Below are 16,404 nucleotides of genomic sequence, written 5' to 3'. Positions count from 1 at the left end.
GTGGAAAAGCTAGTCCTTAAATTCATACGGAATTACAAGGGGTCCCAAACAGCCAAAACAATGTTGAAAAAGAAACAAAGTTGGAGAACTCACACTTACGGATTTCAAAACTTACTACAAAGCTACAGTGATCAAAACAGTGTGGTACTGGCATAAAGCCATATAGACCAACAGACTAGAATTGAGATTTCAGAAATAAACCCAAGAAACGTGGTGAAGTGAATTTCAAAGAGGATGCCAGGTCCGCTTGGTCAGGGAAGAATCGTTTCCTCCAGAGATGGTGCGGGGACGACTGGAGTTCTACAAGCGAAAGATGACGGCGAGGCCGGCCCTACCACACACCAAACGCCAAAACTAACTCTAAATGGATAAACAACCTAAGTATAAAGGCGAAGACCAGCCAACAGACACATGAAAAGATGCTCAACGTCACTGATCCAGGCATTTCGAGTCAACACCACCATGGGATGCCCCTTCACACCTGTTAAGTTAGCCATCATCACCAAGTCAATGAACAGGCGTTGGCGAGGAGAAAGGGAAACCCTCGTGCTCTGCTGGTGGGAATGCAAGCTGATGCAGCCGCTGCGGAAAACAGTGTGCAAGTTCCTAAAAATGTTAAAAACAGAACTACCCTATGATCCAGCAATTCTGGGAATTTATCCAAATGAAGCAAAACACCAATCTGGAGAGATATAGGCACCCCCTACATTCATTGCAACATTATTCACAACAGCTGAGATAACAGAAGCAACGAAAGTGTCCACGGATAGATGAACGGTTAAAGAGGACATGGGACCCACCTGTGCGTGTGCACGCACACACAGAGGAATATTATTAAATTAAAAAGAATGAGATCCCAGGGCGCCTGGGTGGCTCAGTGGGTTAAAGCCTCTGCCTTCGGCTCAGGTCATGATCTCAGTGTCCTGGGATTGGAGCCCCGCGTCGGGCTCTCTGCTCAGCGGGGAGCCTGCTTCCCCCTCTCTCTCTGCCTGCCTCTCTGCCTGCTTGTGATCTCTGTCTGTCAAATAAATAAATAAATAAAATCTTAAAAAAAAAAAAAAAGAAAGCAAAGACAACCTATGGAATGGGAGAAAATATGTGTAAATCATGGATCTGATAAAGGATTATAATCCGGAATATATAAAGAAATCCTCCAACTAAACAATGAGCCAACAACCCAATTCAGTAACAGGGAAAGTCTCCAACAGACTTTTCTCCAACAAAGATACACAAATGGCCAATAAGCACACAGAAAGATGCTTATCACTGGTCGTCAGGGAAATGCAGAGCAGTATGATGAGAATACCTCACACGTACTAAGGTAAAAAGCCTCGAATATTGCTGGTGGGAATGTAAAACGCTGTGGCTGCCGCAGAAGACCTGGCGTAGTTACCCCTGACCCCCCAGTTCCACTCCTAGGTACACTCCCAATAGGATCATAAACAAGTACTGTGCTCCACAGATCCTTGCAAGCCAGCGGCCACTGTAGCTCTAGTCACAGGGGCCAAAATGTGGGAACAAAGCAGACAAGGAAGGGATAGACAAGGTGCGGTGTATCCACACGGGGACTATTATCTGCTCATCAAGGAGGGGAGCCCTGACACCTACCACAATGTGGACGAGCCTTGAAAACGTGATGCTTGGTGCACTAAGCAAGGCCAAAAGAACAAATCCTGTATGATTTCACTTATATGAGGAACCTAGAGTCCTCAGCTTAGAGCGACAGAAGGTACAGCAGAGATTACCACGGGAGAAGAAAAGGGGAAGGCAGCTCATGGGATGGGGAGCTATTACTGAAAGGGTACAGACCTTCTGCCAGGGCTGTGAGCTGTGAAGAAGCTGCAGAAACAGCAGGGCGGTGGCGGCACCATCTGGGAACGTAATTAATGCTGAGTGTACTCTTTCAAAGGGCAGCATTTTCCCCTTATGCACATTTTACCACAATTTATTTAAAAATGAGGAGTTAAAGGGGTGCCTGGGTAGCTCGGGTGGTTAAGTGTCTGACTCTTGACTTTGGCTCAGGTCCCTGATCCTAGGGTCCTGCACGCATCCTGGTGTTGGCTTAGGATTCTCTCCCCCTTGATCCCCTCCCCACAAGATAAATAAAATCTAAAATTTAAAAGCATCCTGAGGTTTGGTCTCTGGACCCCTACCCCGCGCCTGTCCAACTTCGCTCTTACGGGCACTTACGCTCCTGCTCAAAACAAACAACAACCACCCCCCCACCCCACCCCCGCAGCTCTCCCTTCCGAACTCGGCTCCACGTCCACGCCGCATCCGCGAGGGCAGGCACAGCGCTCGCCTGAATCCCGGCCCACATTCAGATATCTGTGTCCTTGATGGAGCTCTGCGGGTCAGCGGGCTGGCCAGGGTCACCCAGTGGCCTGCGCCTTGTCACAGAACACGGTCGTTGCCTTCGAGACTTGGGGACATTCAAGGAAAAGAGGCGGCGCGGCCCAGCGTCTCCGGGACGTCGGTCACCCGGACACCGCCCTCCCGCTCCCAGCCTCGAAGTGCTACGGTCTGTTGCAAAAGCTCCTCATCGTGGCCATGAACGCGGCACCCGCCCTCGCCGGAAACACCGCAGATTAGTGTCGGGCATCAGGAAGACGGAGCGGCTCCGGCTCCGACTCCGGGACTGCCCGCCGGGCAGCGGGTCATCACGGGGCCGCGGACAGGGCGCAGCCGCAGACCCAGCCAGCGGCGTCCAGTCCCCACGGGGCCCCCCACGGCCGCCCCGGAGTCCTCGCACAGCGCTCTTCCTGGGGAAGTGGCCTCTAGAAGCCGCCGCCCGCGCAGTCGGGGCGCGCAGGGCAGCGTCCAGCGCCCGCTCGCGGCCCCGCCACCCGTGCGAAGCACCGGCGTCCGCGACGGCCTCCACACGGACTCGCCCTGCGCTGAGGCCTGCGGTCCAACCGGCTTCTTCCGCTCCCGCCACGCGGGTCGGGTCCGCCGAGCGCCCCGCCGGCGAAACCAATTGCCACGCGCAGAAGCCCCGCGCACCCCAGACCGCCAGCCCCGCCGGCTCACCGCAGACCACAAGGCCCTGCAGCTGCACGGCCGGCGCGGCTCTATGACGCAAGGCCCCGCCCACAAGGCAAGGCGGGCCTTCTTCCTCAGGGGCGGGGCTGCGTGCTGACGCCACACGCCGGGGCGGGGTCAAGAGTTTGGTGCCCCGGAGTGGGGTGTCGGCGCTTCATTCGGGTGGAGCTGAGCCGGGGACAGGTAAGCGCGTGCTGCCGCCGGGCCTAGCCCGGTGCGGGAAGACCCGCGCCCTCGGGCAGGAGGCGGGGGTTGCGGCAGAGGGCGAGGGCGCCGCGTCCTCGTTGTCGCTGGCGCCGCGGTGACAGGGAGTGAAGCCGGATGGAGCAGGGCTGACGGAGGGAGGTGGGTGGGACAGGGCTTGACGGATGGGCTTGACAGCCAATGGCACGGCGAGCGCCGCCTGACGGGCGGAGATTGGCGGCTGCGGGCGCGCGCGGACGTCGCGGGGGGCGCGCAGCGGCGAGCTATTGGTTGTGGCGGGCGTGGGGCGGGCGGCTCGGCGGATGTGAGGGAACGGGCGCCGCGGCCGGGGTGACCCCCAAGGTCGAGGAGGCGTCACGAGGGAGCCGCCCGGCGCTGTCCTCTGCCGGGTCGGAAGGGTGGCGCGCCCTTGATGGAGCGGTTGCGGACTGCGGGCCGCAGGCCGTGCTCCACCCGCGCCTGCCGGGGCTGCGCGCCTGGGGAGACGCCCTTGCGCGGACCGCCCGCAGCACCCCGTGCGCAGTGCTCCTCCCGGCCCAGCACCCCGCCTTACCCGTCCTCCCTGCGCTCCCGGGGGGACGCTTTTGAGAGGACCGCCCCCAGCACCCTGTGGACCCAGTACCCCTCTGGACTGAGTACCCCGCCTTACCCGTCCTCCCTGCGCTCCTGCGGGGACGCCCTTGACTGGACCGTCCCCAGCACCCAGTGGATTCAGTACTCTAGAGTCAGCAGCCCGCATGCCCATCCTCCCTGCACTCCTGGGGGGACGCCCTTGAGCGGACCACCCTCAGTACCCCTCTAGACCACCTAGCCCATCTCCCCATCCTTCCTGCACTCCTGGGGCGATGCCCTTGAGCGTTATTAAATCTCCCCAGCACCCTGCCCTCAGTACTCCTCCGGACTCAGCACCCCGCCTTACCCATCCTCCGTGAGCTCCTGGGGAGACACCCTTGAGTGGACCGCCCTGCGGCCTCTGTGTACTCACTACCCCCTTCGGACTCGGCACCCCGCTTTGCCCATCCTCCTCCCCGTGCTGGGGGGACGGCCTTGACAGACCACCCTGCAGCACCCCACCCTGCTGGTCGCTCTTTGGTGGCCGGGTCGCCCGGTGCGGACGAAGCGCATTCTTGGGGCGGTACACTAGTCCTGCACCTCTTCGCTCGGCGGAGCTGCCGGTCGGAGGTGTGAGCTGTGTGCGAGACTCGGCAGAAAACTGAGTTTGCAGAAGGAGGAGAGATGACTCCTGGGCCCGAGGGGTGACCTCTGAGTGGCGTTCCCTTGTGCCTTGTTCTGCGGTCCTGGACTGTGGAGCCGAGACTGGGGGGTGCTTCCAGGCCCGCTACTCTGAGAGGCCTCAGGACATGTGGCCTGGAATGGAGCCCTGTTTGCACAGTGGCAGGATCTGTGACGGTCAAACCGCAGTGTTTTTGTGCAGGCACATTTCATAGGAAAACACGCAGTACTCTTCTAGCTTTGCAGAGTGGACGAGGACTGGATCTGGGAAGGCTGGAGCAAGATCAGAGTTTCCTGATGATTGAGAGCACGTTCCGGATTTCAGGGTTTTTTTCCCTTTGCAGCACTTTTGAGATACAGTTCATGAGCCATATCATTCACTCACTTAAAACACACAATTAAATGATTTTTCTTGTGTTTGGTTACGCAGCCATCACCACACTTTAGTTACTTTCAAAAACTAATGTCAGAACCATGAATTTCTGTGGGTTTCATTTAAATTTGCACAGTTTATTAAATACCAAACATTGTATTTATTGTATGTCTGAAACACCTACAGGTACATACCAGATCTGCTTCTAACTGATCGCGCTCCCCACTGCCCCATTTGAAGAAAAAATACTGTGCTCTCTACCTTTTGAACTTTTAGATAGTGTTTTTTTTTTTATTTGGGGATAACTGTACATACAAATTTGTCATATGCAGTTACAGCAAATTGTGCGGAGAGATGCCGGTGTCGCTTTGCCTAGTTTCCTCAAATGATAACATTTTGCAGAAACTAGAGTATTTTATCACAACCAGGTACTGGCATTGATAATAGCCAAGACGCGGAACATTTCCCTCCTCGCAAGGAGCCCTCCTCTTGCCTTCGTAGCCACACCTTCTTTCCTCCTGCCTCCGTCTCCTTAGCTCCTGGCAGCCACTCATCTCTCCATTTCTATGAATTTGGCAAGTGAAGTATGTTATATAAAGAGAATCCTAAGGCATGTAACCTTTTGGGATTGTCGTTTTGCACTGCTCAGTTCTTTGACGACCATTGCAGCCCGCTGCCTTCATTTAGCTCCTTTCTATGCCTCCAGGTCTTGGATGCAACCCCATTAAAGGACATCTGAGTTGTTTCCAGTCTTCAGCTGTTATGAATAAGGCTCCTAGAAGCATTCATATGCAGGTTTTTATGTGAACGTAAGTTTTTGTCTTTCTGGGACAGATGCCTAGGAGTGCAGTCACGAGGTCCTGTGGTGGTTGCGTGTCCAGTACTTTAAGAAATAGCCAGACTTTTCCATGGCGGCTGTGCCATTTTACCTTCCCACTAGTAACGTATGTGATGTGTTTGACTAGTAACTTTCTCCACATTGTCGCCAGCGCGTCGTGGTGTCGTTTTGTCTCGTCTTGTTTTGCTTTGCCGCTCTGATAGCTACGCAGTGGTGTGTGCTTGCGGCTCCAGCTTGCACTTCCCTGACGGCTGCTGACACTGGACACATTTTCATGTGCTCATCTGCCGTCTGTGGCTTTGAGTGTATTTCTCCGAATAGCCTTTTCCATGGTTGTCTGGGTATTACGTTATACGAGTGTGATTTATCGTAGTCCGTCGGTGTCACCTTTATATCAGTTTGAGGGAAGTGTAGAACCCGTACCTCCATTTACAGCTCTTTACTCTCCCTCATTTAAAATACCCTTAAGGGGACGCCTGGGTGGCTCAGTTGGTTAAGCGGCTGCCTTCGGCTCAGGTCATGATCCCGGTGTCCTGGGATCGAGTCCCACATCGGGCTCCTTGCTCGGCAGGGAACCTGCTTCTCCCTCTGCCTCTGCCTGTGCTCGCTCGCTCTCTCTCCCTCTGTCCCTGACAAATAAATAAATAAAATCTTAAAAAAAAAATACCCTTAAGTATTACCTCTGTGCACGTTGAGAACCATGTCAGACATGTTGCAAATTTTGTTTGATCTGTCACCCATAATGAGAAGAGTCAAGAGACTGAAATTCTCTTTACCCCTGTGTTCTTTCTTGTTTCATGATGTTGAGGGATTCCTTGTTTCGTCACTTGATTTCTGTTCGGAGAATTTCACTTAGCCGTTCGTTCAAGGCGGGTCTGCTGGTGCATAGTCTCTTCATTTTCCTTCATCCTTTCATTCCTCAGGAGTGTTTCGCTGGAGGTAGGATTCTGCGTTCACAGTCATTCTCCTGCCCTTGAGCAGTGTTGTGCCACTTTCAATCAGCCTCCGCAGTTTCTGGTGAGAGATCCGCTCTTCAAGTTGTAGTTTTCAGGTTCGATTTTGGTGTGTCTTGCCCTGGATTTCTTTGTTTATTCTTTTGAGGTTCACTAAGCTCAAATCTGTAGGGTTTTGAACACCTTTTCAGCCCCTCCATCTTTCTTCTCCTCTTGAGATTCTGGTGACATTTCCATGCCATCAGTAGTAGACGGCATTCACATTCATCGTGAAGTCCATGTTACGGTCCCACATGTCCCTGCGGCCCTGTTCATTTTTCTTTCAGTGTCTGTTCCCTGTTGTTCAACTTGAGTAAATTTTTTGTTCTATCTTTGTTCACTGAGCTTTTTCTATCCCTTTCAATCCGTAGTTTAACCCATCGTTTAAAAAAATTTTGGTGGTTGTATTTTTTCAGTTCTAAATTCCATTTGGTTCTTTTTCACATCCTTCATTTCTTTGTTGGGGCCTTTAATTTTTGTTTTCTTTTGGTTTTGTTTGTAAGCATGTTCATAGTTGCTCAAGGAAGCATTTTGAAGCTGGCTCCTTTAAACTTTTTGTTAGGTAATTTTAACATTTCTATCTTCTTGGTGTCTATAGATTGTCTTTTGGGGGGGTTTTGGTTGAGATCATCCTGGTTCTTGATGTGGCAAGGCGATAAAGATCACCTCTGATTATGTCTTGGACGTTTGGCGTGTGACATTTTGAGACTTGAATCTTAAATGTCTGAACACAGAGAACGGGTTTCTGCTGACACTGCTGCAGGTCCGTGGGTGCTGCCTGGTTGCTACTGGGCAGGGGTGGAATGTAGGCTCCCCACCCAGCCTCCTTGGTATCTGTGGGGAGGGACTCCTTGTTATTGCTGTGTGGGTGTAAGTTCCCCATTAAGCCTTGTAATTCAGCCCTACCTGGGAAGGCCCGGGTGCTGCCCTGTTACTGCTGGGCACAGGTGGAATGCAGGCTTCTTCCTGGCCTCCGCTTCCCCCGTGGGGGTCACCTGGTGGGGATGGAAGTCCCTGATCTCTGACACCACTGGGCTGGGGTTGCGGTAGGCACAGTGTTTTCTGTAGGGCTGGCTGAAGGCTGCAGCAGAGCAATGATTGTCTACAAATGTTCTGTCCTGCTCTGCAGCCCTTTTCTGGTCCTTTGGCCAGAGGGAGCAGGCTTCGTTCACAGCTTTTTCTATGTCAGTTGGCATTTCTGGGTTGCCAGCTTCCTCAGCACCCAGTCTGGGATGTATGAAGCAGAAAGAAAATTGAGGACTTGATGCTGTGTCTTTTTGGGCGCCCAGATCCCTTCCCAGTCGGCCTCCTCTTTTCCATCTTTTGGAGTCTTATGTTTTGTTTGGTTTAAATGTAACATCTTATTTCTTTAGCTGCATTTAGTGGGAAACAGAAGTTCTATGTGTGCCTTTGTTTGTTTGTTTAAGATTTATTTACTTCAGCAGGGAGGGGCAGAGGGAGGGGAAGAGGGAAACCCAAGCAGATGCCATGCTGCGTGCATAGCCTGATTTGGGGCTCGCTCTCATGACCCAGAGATCAGGACCTGCGTGAAAATCAAGAGTTGGATGCTTAACTGACTATGCCACCCAGGCACCACTGTATGTGTCTTTAAATTTTTAATAAATAGTGACAAATGGCCTTGTTTTCCACTAATACCTAATAATTTATCACATAATTTATTTATTAACACCTAATAATTTGCCACCACCCTTGAAGAATGCCCGTCCAGCTACACCCCAGATTGCCGCAGAGCGGCAGTCTGAGTGAGGACAGGTCAGCTTTCAGACCCATGCACTGAAGCTTGTGGGGAGCTCCAACTTCGGCAGTGGGAGCCCCTCTCAGTGATTGGTCAGTGACCTGCTCCACGTTAATTTGTGGTTAGACTTACCTTGGGAACTTAAGCTTTTTCAGAGTTTTCATTAGTTGGTTTTTTTTTTCCTGCTGGTAAGCAGTTAATTCTGTAGTCGTGGAACGCTCTCAGAGTGTGCCCCATGCTCTCACATTCGGACCATATCGCAAAAAGCAGTGGGCAGGACTAGGAGTGGTCGCTGCCTTCATTTCCTGGCAAAGGAGCCTGAACGCAGAGCCGGTGGCGCGCTTGAAGCTCGCGCAGCAAGCTGGAGCCCCTTTGCCTCTTTGCCCTGCAGGCTTGACTGTCATCAGCACCTAGCAATGGTGCGACGCCTCTCCAGTTTGAACGTGATCGTCACTGCCTCCCTGTCCTTCCGTGCGTGCTTGGTGAGGCGTCACAAGGGAAACACATGAATTCTTGGAGATGTTCCGCTGGGCCGGGCCGAGTTCCTATCTGCGTCCCTGTGCGCACATCCGTGCATCGCTGCCCGACTGCGGGCAGCGTCGCCCGGGAAGGAACAGCTGCGGGCCTGGGGCAGACGCGGTCGTCTTGGCTCATCGCGAGCATCTCAATGAGTTTGAAGCCATAAAAGAAAAAGAAAAAAATGTCTTCAAGATCAGTTGTTGTGTTTTTTAAGTGGTTGTCGGGCAAGACGCGTGGGCAACAGTCTCTTAATGGTTCGGGCTCTTTTCCTCAGACCCATTTCCTGAGGAGCCGCGGGGCTGTCTTGGCTGGACCTTGTCTCTGCCCCGCCTCTGCCTGCCGACGTGGCTTCGTGACTTCGATAGCGTCGAGATCAGTTTATCTCTGCATTCTGTGCATGGGGAGGTGGCCTTGGGGAACGTGTGTCCGCCAGGGGAAGGTCCAGGCACGATAAAGGCCTGCTCTGGGTCAGCTTGTGGTTGCGTAAGGGCGGTATACAGATTCCTTAGTCAGACGTTTTCCCTTGGTTTTTGCTTATCTTAAGTGTTCTTTTTCCCCAAGGCACAGGTCTCTACCTGCATCTTGAAATTAATGAGTTACAAATGCCGTCATTTTTGTGTTCTTTACTCAGACCAGTAGATCCACTCCCGTTTTCCCTGAGGCGTGGTGTTCTTCCGTAAGCAGCACGTAAGGTTCACCCAGTGACTGTCACAGTTGGGCGTTTCCCAGTACATTGGGAGGTCGGGCGGCCGGCGGCCTGACCTAGCTGTAGAGCGTCTCCCTCCCCCTCCAAAGAAGACCCACACCCGTTAGCAGGCAGGTGCCCCTCTGCCCTCACGCCATGCAGCCACCAGCAGGCTCTCAGTCCATCCTGAACGCTTCGCGTGAGTGAAGTCCTATAACCTGTTGTTTCTCGTGGCCGACTTTCTTCACAGAAGGCTCTCGAGGCTCGTCTGTGTCCCAGCAGCGTCTGCCACCCCACCCCTTCTTACTGCCAGCCGCTGCCGCGTTGCTGGCCGTACCCCCTTCCATCAGCTGGCGGGCATTTGGGTTGGTACCGGTTCTGGCAACTGTGAGCGACGCCGCTGTGAACGTCCGCACGCGCGGGTTTGTGTACACAGATGTTGACTCCTCTTGCTTGGTACCTGGGAACGCAGTGCTGAGTCGCGCGGTAGCCCTGTGTGTGACTTTCTGAGGACCTGCCACACCACATTCCGGGCGGCTGCGCCAGCTGTGTTCCCACCAGTGGTGCGCGAGGGCGCCCGTTCCTCTGCGTCCTCCACGACACCTGTTTTCTCTTGGATGGTGTCTCGTCTAGTGGGCGTCAAGTGGTATCTTAGAGTTTTAATTTGAAGTTCCCGAATGAATAATGATTTTAACCATCTTTTAATGTGTGCGTTGGCCGTTTGTGGATCTTCTTTGGAGAGACATTTACTCCTGTCCTGTGCTGGTCGTTTGACGTGGTTACTTTTTTCTTTACTGTTGAATGGTAAGACGGTTTTTTTAATGTATTCCATGTACAGTCATCATGTGACTTGTAAACGTTTCTTCCTATTTTATGTTTGTGTTTTCTGTTTCTCGATGGTGTCTGCGATGACGTACAAAGGTTTTTATATCACTGCGGTCCAATTTATCTGTTACTCGCTCGCTTGTATTTTTGGTATCCTAACTAGGAGCCCATTACCTGACTTAGGGCCACAAAGGCTTACTCCACTGTAACTTGGAAGTTATGAGAGTCCAAGAGTCTTACAGTCCCTCAGCTCTTGCATTCAGGTCTTTGATCCATTTTGAGTTAATTTTCTATATGGTGTGAGATAGGATCTAATTTTGTGCTCTTTTCTGGTGGAACTGTGGTTGTCCCATCACCACCTGTTGAAAGCACTATGTTTTGGCATCTTTGTCGAATAAAAATCTTCATCCAAACCAAAGTCAGAACATTTGGACTTTTGAAAACTCACGGTTTTCGTGAAAGTGAACAATTGAGCGTCTCTACCAATTGATGCTCTGTTCTTACAGGGACTTCGGGGGACTCCAGAATTAGAAAGACAGAATCTGGTTCCTCCAAAATCTGGAATGTAAACCCAGTGTCTGCTCTGGTCCATCCGATCGTGGGCGTCCTTGGGTGGAGCCATCCACTGGGCAGCAGTCTTTCTGATGAGTCATGTTAAGGGGCTTTGACGGTGGCCCTGTATCCCGGTGACTGGGCAGCCCTGAGCCACGTGTTGGATTCAGTGAGTGCAGACAGCGGCGAGATAACACGGGCTGTTTGCAGCGTCGTGTGGAAAGGACTGCCTTTGGCAGAACCGAAGGAATGAGTGGTTTTGTGGTTGTCAGTGTGGTACTTGTGTCACTGGGCATCACAGTGCCTCAGTAATGACAGTTAGTGGAGGTGAGACTCCTGCGTCCTGGGGGCGAGCCCAACGCAGAGACCATGGCGTGGCTCAGGAGGCCCGGATGACAGTGACGCTGGAGGGGAGACACAAGTGTTCCCTTGGGGCCTCTGTCCCGAAGAGCGGCGGCTGTGGTTTCCGCCGTCCCTGCGTTGGCAGGTGCTCGGTAGACAGCTGCACGCTGAGGGCCGGGGAGAGTGGCCAGGACAGATGTCCTGTGACTCCTGAGGAGAGAAGGTCGCAGGCTGCGGTCACATTCGAGACCCGTGGCCGGCCCGTCTTCACCCTGCGCCGGGGGAGATTGCGTTGGTGGCTCGGTTGGCTTCCGAGCGCCCGCCCCGCTGTCCTTCCTCGGCCGGTCTTCTCCGAGCAGCAGGGCGGGCCGGCCCCCTCTGTGTCTGAGGCCTTGCGTGGACTCTGAGCGGATTCGGGCCAAGCGGGAGAGCCCCGTAAACAGTCCCCGGGGCGGGGGGGCGGTTTGCAGAGCAGTTATTTCGGGGGAGTCCTCGGCAGATTCAGGGCTTGGATCTCCTTCAGGAGGTGTGGATGTGGGTGCGGTTGCTGCCGTGGCGCCCGCTTCGAGGCACAGGCGTGAGCGAGGCGTTAGGCCTGCACGCCTGGCCACCTGCAGGGGTGGGGGGTGCTCTGGCGGGGGCCTCGCTCCCCTCCCCGGGCCCCGGGCAGCCGGGGTTCTTGCGGGGCGGGGGGAGCGGCACCATGTCCTCGAGGCCACCGACAGGACCCCTGCCCGCAGGCGTGCTGGGGTCTGGGGCGTGGCTGGGACTGGTTCACGGTGCTCTGGAACAGGCTGAACTCGGCACGTCTGGTGGCTGCCGCCGCTCGTTCTGTGGCACAGCTGTGCTTGACAGAGGTGCGTGTGCATTTCAGTGAGATCGTGACCAAGGTCCATTCAGAAGCAATAAGTGCCCGCCCGCCCTCCCCGCCACAGCCCTTTCCCTCTCAGCCTGGCCTCTCCCCTCCTCCAGCTGCTGCAGGGCCGGGCGGAACAGGAAGGCGGGAGTCGCATCCTGGCCCTGCTTTTGGCGGCCCTGTGACCCTACGGACTTTCTTTCATGAAAGAAAGTAAAACTCAGAAGGGCAGTCTGTAAACAGAAGAGCTCGTGCCTGCCTTCCGGGGGCTTGCGGGTCCGTGAGGAGTCCTGACGCGTCACAGGGCAGGTAAACGCTTCTGTGCCGGTCGCTGTGCGGACGTCCCCTTGGAACCTGTATAGCGCGCAGCGCCCGGCCCGAGCTCGGTGCTTAGGAAGCGGCCGCGCTGCTCACGCGGTGCTGTCCAGCCCGGCCCGCCTCCCCGCCTCCGAGCCACGACGCTTGCTCTTCTCTGCTCTTCCACACTTTCCTGCCGCTCTGTCTTTCCCCTGACGGACCCTCTGGCTTAGAAGGCCTCTTCTCCTTCACAGCTAAATGCTCCCTCGAGGCCTGAAAACCGCAGCTTTCCCGAAGCCTCCCTGGGCTGCTCTTTCCTCCCACCTGGAAGGGACGGGCCTTTCCAGGAGTTTTGTCGGCATTTTTGGTGCTTCTCAAGTACTCCGTGTTCTCTTTGCAATTTTTTTTTTTTTAATTCTTTCTCTCTTCTCCCTGATGATAATTATTTGAGGGTGACCAAAATGTTTTCCAGTTTCTCTGTATGTTCCAGAGCAGCACGGGTCCCATAACTGCTCAGTGGTTCCAGGATAGATAGAGATCTCTTTCTGATTTTATGGTTAGACCTAATCTGATCCTCTTGAGATGATCCTGGCTGCCTTTTCTGGGATTGTCTTACACACGCGTAAACTTGAAGAGCATCCCATCGGTGTCGCGGGCCTCACAGCCGTCCAGCGCGTCTGCGGCCGGATCGCCCCCTCCCCCCCGCCCCCCCCCCCCCCCCCCCCCGCCCACTCCGTGCCGTGTGCTCGGGCCGTGCGGAGGAGGTGGGTGTGGGTGGGCACTCGTTCGGCCGGGTCCTCTGCACCCGGACCCCGGCCCTGACGCGGAGCTCACGGCCAGCCACAGCCTGCGCCGCTTTTCCCTGCCTAATAAATCGCCCTTTCTAACTTTTCTTCTTTTTTTTGTGCAGACAGTCGTGAGAGACGTCAGGACAAGGATGTTTCACTTAAGGACTTGTGCTGCTAAGTTGAGGCCGTTGACGGCCTCACAGACTGTGAAGACATTTTCACAGAACAGGCCAGCAGCAGCTAGGACGTGGGGGCAGGTTCGGTGTTTTACCGCCCCCGTTGCTGCTGAGCCATTCCTCAGCGGGACTAGCTCCAACTATGTGGAAGAAATGTACTATGCTTGGTTGGAAAACCCCAAAAGCGTACACAAGGTAAGGCTCCCGGGAGCGGATGTCTTCATGTGTTTGGAGTCTTGGCCTGACGTTGGCCGGCCATCCAGGTAAGTGCCTGTGTCCTGAGGAGCCTTCTGGAAGGTAGGCAGGCCAGCCGGCAGGCGGCACAAAATCCCACCAAGTGGAGTCGTCTGCTTCGGCAGCCCTGCCGTCAGCCCGGCCCCCCGCGACCGCCCCTCTGGAGCAGCGCTCCCCTCTCACTTGGCGCACCGCATGCTGGAGACCCGCTCCCTGGAACAGAAGGCCTGTTCGACCTGCAAGCGCCTTGAAGAGGCTTATGCACCGTTTCCAGGCCTGCCCGAGGATGCCGTGGGTATAGACTCCGAAGACACGAGGCAGACAGAAGCCATGACCCCGCAGGATACTCTTCCGTCCCATCTTCCTGAGAAATCTTAAAACCATCGTGGGCGAATGCTGTGTAAATGGCATTTTTGATCAGTATGCTTCTGTACTTGAAAGTAAATTCCCTGCGCGCTTCTTTCTCATTCCCCTCTGTCGCCTGTAAGGCACGTCCGTCAGAGCCCCCGTGTGCACACGTTTGCTTGGTACAGGGTGTGCCTGGTGGCCGAGTTTCTTCCTTGCATTCTGGCCGGTGATGTTGGCGGATTTTCAGGCCAAGCAGCTGGCCCGGTTACAGGAACTGGAGGGTGGGTCCCCCAGTTTCCGTCTGTGCCCCATTTGCAGGCTGTGGGAGGTTTGGAGGAGACGGTACAAGTGAGGAGCCCAGGGTCTGCACAGAGAAGTGCCCGACAGAGGCCGGCCAGCGGCAGCTGTTGCCTTGGCCTCTTCCTTCCTCATGATCTTGGGGTCTCGTTGTCAAAAGGGAGCTGCTTCCGCTGGGCCCCTGAGAGTGACTTTACCCTGAAGTGTTTGTGACATTTAAGGTTGGATACGTTCATGTGGCTGCTGGAGCCACTGCCCTGTCTCATCCTGGTCTGAGCCTCATTGCTCGGCAAAGGAGGGCATCCAGCCGGGTCCTTCCCCGTTCCCTTGGCAACCTGGAGGCCATGTGGCTCCCTGAGCAAGGTGAAACTTGGTTTCCTGTGAGAGTAGCTGTTTCCCTGGTCTGTACACAAAGGGACCGTCTAGAGGTGTCCCGAGAAAGCGGCCCTGCCGGCGGTGCTGGCCATTGGCCACTCTGAAGACCGGCGTTGCGTGCTGGACTCTGGACTAAAGCTCACCGGGCCTGTCCCTCGGCCTTCTTCTCCCCAAACATAAGCTCTGTGGAACCAACCATGGCTTCTGTCCTTTGGGCTGTAGTAGCGCGTGGACTCCGGGCACGGTGACGTGTGCCTTTGCAGCGTCCGGACTTCATTCCTGCTCCCGGGGAGGACGGCACGGGGACGGCTCCACCGACGGGCCGGGGAGGAGGGCGGGCTGTGGACTGGGTCCTTGGGCTCTGCTGTCAGAGGAAGAAAGCGTGCCGGCTCTCAGGAAGGGACTTTCCAGCCGGATACGAGAATCCGCGTGGGCCGGCGTCCTCAGGTCAGATTTTATGTGCTGGTGTCTGTGGCGGGGATTCTCCAGGGGACAACCCGTCTTCTAGAAAGAGACGGGGGCAAGGCGGCTTAGTCAGGGGGCGTGCCTCTCCACTGTCCCAGCCACAGGGAGTTGATTTCCTCTCTGAGCTGGGATAGGCCTCCTACCCGATGTGTCCATGTTTCTTCAGAGACACAGTCCAGAGCTCACGTCGGATTGCAGAGGCCTCCATGACGCGGGGAAGTCCTTAGAAATGTTGACTTCTCTAAGAGTGCTTCATTTGTACTTGTGTTTTAGAACACACAGTCCAAGCAGACATGATACACTACATTTGAAGATGGAGATTGTTTGGCTTTCGGACCCCCGTGTGTGCACTGTGGTACAGTGTGGACTCCGTGCCCTGAGGTCTGGTCCTGTCCTGTCCCTCTCTTTTGGCACAGAACTTATTCATATCCGGCAGAAATAGAACAATTTTAGCATCTCCCCTCGCTGCCCTGCTACACTCAGCTTTCCAATTATTTTAGCTTTTTATAATATTTTCAAACAGCAGAGGGAAGAGAATAAAATGAGCCTCTGCGAGGAGACCCACGTCCAGCCTCAACAGCACTCCATAGTGTGCCAGTTTCTAGAACCTCCTCCTGCCCCACTCTTTTTTGCTTGTTGGTTCACTTGGGTGAGGGCCCAGGGGAGTCTTTGAAGCCAATCCAGACCTGCGTCCTTTCTGCACGACTCTCGCCAACAGGAATGTGGTCTTTACCACACCTAACAGTTCACAAGGGAACTCTCCAGCGTCTACTTCTCAGCCTCAGCCGGCTGTGCCTTTCTTAAAGCGTATGTGCTGGTTTGGTTTGGTTTGAAGATTTTTATTTGTTTACTTATTTATTTGAGGGAGAGTAAGTGAGAGAGCGCATGCGTGAGCAGGGGGAAGGAGAGGGAGAAGCGGGCTCCCTGCCAATGACCCTGAGGTCATGACCTGAGCGGAAGGCAGAGGCTTAACCCACGGAGCCCCCCCAGGCACCCCATGGAACACTTACATTTTTAAATGTTTCATCGTGAACACTGCTGTGGTGACGTACGTGAGCGGTTCCGAGCTGGGGCCCTCATGCCCCTGGTGCGTGGACAGGCCGCTGGCCCCGACTCCACCCCCTCCCCGTCGTCACCTCCAGTCTAAATGCCATGTCCAGCACAGCCCACCGCTGGGCCCCGTTAGGAATCCTCAACAGGGGCCTTT

At 54.7% G+C, this 16,404-nt stretch overlaps 1 protein-coding gene across 4 annotated transcripts in view; it reads left to right on the top strand.

Annotated features, from left to right (window-relative positions):
• The first annotated feature begins 3,120 nt into the window (after positions 1–3,120).
• OGDH (oxoglutarate dehydrogenase) overlaps positions 3,121–16,404 on the top strand; it is a 52,778-nt gene continuing 39,494 nt past the window's right edge. For all 4 annotated transcript variants that reach the window (XM_032875049.1, XM_032875047.1, XM_032875051.1 and 1 more), the window contains exons 1-2: positions 3,121–3,225; positions 13,425–13,673. In XM_032875049.1, coding sequence (XP_032730940.1) covers positions 13,452–13,673 — 222 coding nt within the window. In that variant the 5' untranslated portion in view covers positions 3,121–3,225; positions 13,425–13,451. The remainder of the gene's footprint in view (positions 3,226–13,424; positions 13,674–16,404) is intronic.

Source organism: Lontra canadensis, unplaced genomic scaffold (assembly GCF_010015895.1).
Source record: "Lontra canadensis isolate GAN:19392208 unplaced genomic scaffold, GSC_riverotter_1.0 scaffold54, whole genome shotgun sequence".
In the NCBI taxonomy this organism is placed as follows: Eukaryota; Metazoa; Chordata; class Mammalia; order Carnivora; family Mustelidae; genus Lontra; species Lontra canadensis.
Note: the sequence above shows the minus strand (reverse complement) of the source record. Positions and strands in the feature narration are given on the sequence as shown.